Below are 4587 nucleotides of genomic sequence, written 5' to 3'. Positions count from 1 at the left end.
TTTTCCAAAACAGGGTTTCTCTGTGTAGCCCTGGCTGTCCTGGAACTCACTTTGTAGACCAGGCTGGCCTCGAACTCAGAAATCAGCCTGCCTCTGCCTCCTTAGTGCTGGGATTAAAGGTGTGTGCCACCACGGCCGGCTGGATGATTGTTTTGATGTGTAAAAGATCTCTTTCCTCATAATTTCTTTTTCCTTACCTAGAGTCTTAGCCTATCTATAACCTTTATTTCAAGTTTTCCATGCTACTTACTAAACTCCTTTTTGCTATCTGTATTTTTTTTCTGAGAACCTTAATGTGACTTTTCAATTCCTCTGTAATAATATTTTTATAATCTTTTTGTGCAAAGTTTTTGTCTAAGGGTTCCACAAATATTCTTTCATTTGATTTGCATTATCACTACAGGATGGACATTATTAGTATCTACTTTCTTTTTTATGGGCGAGGAAACTAGACCCCAGATCTTCACAGCTTTTAAGTAATGAGATAAGAGTCTGCCTCATTTAGAATTTCTGAGTTGAAATGCTTTAAGTTTTTTCTAAATCCTTTGAAATTTATATTCCTACTTTTTCATATCAGGTACAAAATTAACAGTATAGAACAGACTTGATACATCCCTAAAACACTGTATAATTCTTATTTTAAATGCATGTATATTTATATAATTTATTTAGCTATTGAATTTAATATTTAACTTAGTAATTAAAATTTAGTAGATATAATTAGTTTAGTTTTATATAATTTATACGTTAGTTATACTGGACATGCACAAAATTATAAATTTGGTGCACAAAACTGAGTGATTGGGAACCATGTGTTTTTTTCTCCTCCAGCTATTTGAATTGGGTCCTGATGGAGGAGATCATGAAACCGATGGAGACCTTCTTGCAGAGACTGATGTGTTGGCTTATGACTGTGCTGCTAGGTAAATGCTTTGCTCATTTTTCACTGAAGTTTTTACACATTTGAAATAAAATTTTTATTTTAATTTAATAAACACTTTTAAAAGGAAATTTTTTAATAATCTATTAAAGGTAAAGTAAGGAAATATAACTATATAAAACTATGCTTCACTCAGTGTTGGAAATATATTCTGAGAAGTTCATTGTTAAACAGTGTCATCCACTTATGAATATCATAGAAGGTCTTCACACAAACAGATGTTCTGTCCCGCTATACCAGGTATACAACTTGGCAAAATCCTTTAGTCACTATCCATTATATTGTGACTTGTTATCTGAAATGTTAAGTAGAATATGAATATATTAGTAAGTGTAATCTTAATTTTTCATATAGATAGCCAACTCAAGACTGAAAATAGAAATATATATATATAGATTTGTATTTTCAGTCTTGAGTTAGTCAATATATTGCATGTAAGACACACTCAGGCAGGTGATCAACTTTGTTGAAGGCTCTTGGCAACATACTTAGATCAGAGTATTGATTTATAAACATTTATTAGTATAAAAAGACTTAGGTTTTGCCTCCTTTTTGGAATTCTAAGAATTGTGTCGTCAATGCACTATGATAAGTTAGTGTTTTGATCCCTGTACTGTTGTAATGGAGAAAAGGCATAAACTGAGCTTTATAGTAACAATAGCTCACTACTTCCCAAGAAGAGCTATGCTTAACAAATGCTATTTGGTGGCCAGGGGAAATGGCTCAGCTGTCACAGTATAGCTGTTCTCTCTGTCTCTGTTCTCTGTCTGTCTGTCTGTCTGTCTGTCTCTCTGTCTCTCTTACACACACACACACACACACACACGACACCCTTACTTCAAATTGCCAGCCTTCACGTGAAAGCCACGGTGATCATCTCCCCTAGCTGGGATGCCTTGTCTGGCCTCAGTGGAAGAGGATGTGCTTAGTCCTGATCTGATTTAATGCTCCCAGGCAAGTTGGTGCCAGGGGTAGAGAGCTCCCTTTCTCTGAGGAAAAGGGGAGGGGGAAGGGAGATTGCAGGAGAGGAGAGAGGGGCCTGCAAATCAGAAGTGAGATGAATCAATAAATAAATTAATGGGGCAAAAAGCCAAAGAAGTGGTGGAGCTGTGGAGGTAGGTGACCCCTGGCACACACAGGCCTGCTAGTATAGCAAAATTAGCAAGCTCCAGGGTTAGTGAGATAACTAACCCTGTGTCGGAAAATAAGCTGGAGAACAAATGAGGAAGACTCTCCATGTTCACTTAGCCTCTAGGAGTGCATGTGTGCGCGCACGCACACACCACACACACGCGCACACTTGCACATACACAGAGACAATCTCACGGATGCACGTAAACGTGCCAAAAGTAACCTTAAAAGGTACATCACATCTTTTTGCTGATAATAATAGTTCATGTTTTCAGAAATACAGGCTAGGCGTTGATTTACCTATATTACCAGAGATACACTTTTGAGAACTGAGGAATGTATAAAATTAGTCTGTTTACAGTAAGCACTAGATCAGTGGTTCTCAACCTATGGGTCACGACCCCTTTAGCAAACATCTGTCTTCAAATATATTTCCATTACAGTTAATAAGAGCAGCAAGATTACACTTAGGAAGTAGCAGTGGCCATCATGTTATGGTTGGGGATCACGGCAGCACGAGGAGCTGCATTAGAGGATCCTGGTGTTAGGATGATTGAGCACCACTGCACTCGTCTTTAGGATGCTCTTGTCCTGTGCAATCTTCAGATTTTATACAGCTGCACCTAAACAGCACATTAAAACAAGATGATTCCGTGACACTTTAATAGACCATTATTATTTGCTACTTATTTTTGAACAGAGGATTATGGTTCTAAGATTTGAACAATGATGAACATGGTAGTGAGTGTTGTGGAGTTTCTTCATTGGCTCACTCCCCTGGCCCCAGGTTTTCTGGGTAGCATTTGTGTCTTTTTGGTGTAGTCTTCATTCATACCAGATCATGGACTAACAAATCAGGACCCCTCACACATTTTTACTGAGCTCTGCTGACTCTCCTGCTTATTGCTCTTTCTTTTTGTTTGTTATCAATACTAGTTAGGCCACGTTTACTTGGCCTCCTACCAGGTATTCTTACAGTTCAGTGTCATTTCCTATTAAAATAAATTAACTTTTATATGTGTAGTTCTTGTTCTCTGACAGGCTCAATTCCAGACAGATCTGTATTAATTTAGTCCACAGACAGCTCAGTGAACTAAACAGTTTTTGGCCCTTTCATTATTTAAAGATTTTTATTTGGAGGGGATTTCATACAGGAATATAGTATATTTACACTTCAGGGTTCAGATAAACTGAAACACAGAATAATTGTAGTAACTTGCCCTAAATGTCCAAGCTAGTGGGTCATTTTCCTGACATTTCACTCCTCGGAACTCTTAGCTAAATAAATAGCTTTTAAAACTAATGGAAAATTCTCTTGTCTAGGTAATGCTTTTATAACAATTTCTAATTGTCTTGTTTTAAAACAAGTTTTATACATTTGAAAGTCTCATAAAATTTAAACATGTTGTAGAATTCATAAAGAAAGGAAAGAAAATTTGATTTTCCAAAGCTAAGGAACTGAAATTAGTTAAATGTCCAAATTTTGAGATTCTTGTTTGGAAAGAATCTTAAAATAAAAAAGCCATTGTATGGGTTTTGGCATAAGGTAGTTGATAGTAGGTACATGTAACAGACGAGGGCTAAGGTGTTTGACTTCTTCATTTCTTTAGAGAAAAATATGCAATGATGTTTGATGAGCCAGTTCTCCTTCAAGCTGGATGGTGGTACGTAGCATGGGCTCGAGTGTCAGGGCCCAGCAGTGACTGTGGCTCTCACGGCCAAGCGTCTATTACCACAGATGATGGGTAAGCATAATGGAAACCTTTGACTTAGTCAATTCTTATTTTTGTTTATGGGATATTGACCTGAAATCTCACAGAGCATTAATATAATTGCTAAAAAATAAATTTACATAATATATAACCAAATATGCATTAATTAATCTAGACAGAGCAAGGAGAAAAGAGTGCATTATTCTTACCAAATGGCATTTGTATCTTTCTGGGTATCAAGTTGTTTCAAAGCTTTATAACCGAATTAACAATTGCATAGAGGAAGGGTGCAGGATACTGATGAGTTTGGAATCATAAAAAGGATGTGTGCATGTATACATGCATATATAAACATATATAGTGCATATATACATACATAGCTTATATACAGATATATATATGTATATGTACACATAATGTTTTGGTGAGTAGATTGATACTAAATGTGCAAACCGTTTGTAAGATACAAAGCTTCTGTCATATAAAATATTATCTTAATGAAATGCAGAGGAAATTTTTCTCACTTTCAGACTAGGAGAAAAGCTCAGTCAGTAAAGTGTTTGCCACACAAGCCTGAGAGAAGGATCTGAGTCTAATCCCAAGAATCCATGTAGAAAATTGGAATGAGGGAACATACACTGGGGAGCAGCAACAAGTGTGTCCCTGAGCTTGCTAGTCAGACAGCCTAACCAGTGAAAGACAGGAGACCTACCTTCTCCCTCCCTCCCTTCCTTCCTTCCTCCCTTCCTCCCTTCCTTCCTTCCTTCCTTCCTTCCTTCCTTCCTTCCTTCCTTCCTTCCTTCC

General features: G+C 37.0%; 1 protein-coding gene across 2 annotated transcripts in view; it reads left to right on the top strand.

The window, feature by feature from the left end:
- Nucleotides 1-4587, top strand: part of Mycbp2 (MYC binding protein 2) — a 237483-nt gene that overhangs the window by 115489 nt on the left and 117407 nt on the right. For both annotated transcript variants that reach the window (XM_029468874.1, XM_021181915.2), the window contains exons 27-28: nt 832-923; nt 3682-3816. In XM_029468874.1, the coding sequence (XP_029324734.1) occupies nt 832-923; nt 3682-3816 (227 nt within the window). The remainder of the gene's footprint in view (nt 1-831; nt 924-3681; nt 3817-4587) is intronic.

The sequence above is a fragment of the Mus caroli genome, chromosome 14, assembly GCF_900094665.2.
Source record: "Mus caroli chromosome 14, CAROLI_EIJ_v1.1, whole genome shotgun sequence".
NCBI lineage: Eukaryota > Metazoa > Chordata > Mammalia > Rodentia > Muridae > Mus > Mus caroli.
This window is presented reverse-complemented; position numbering and strand designations above follow the sequence as displayed.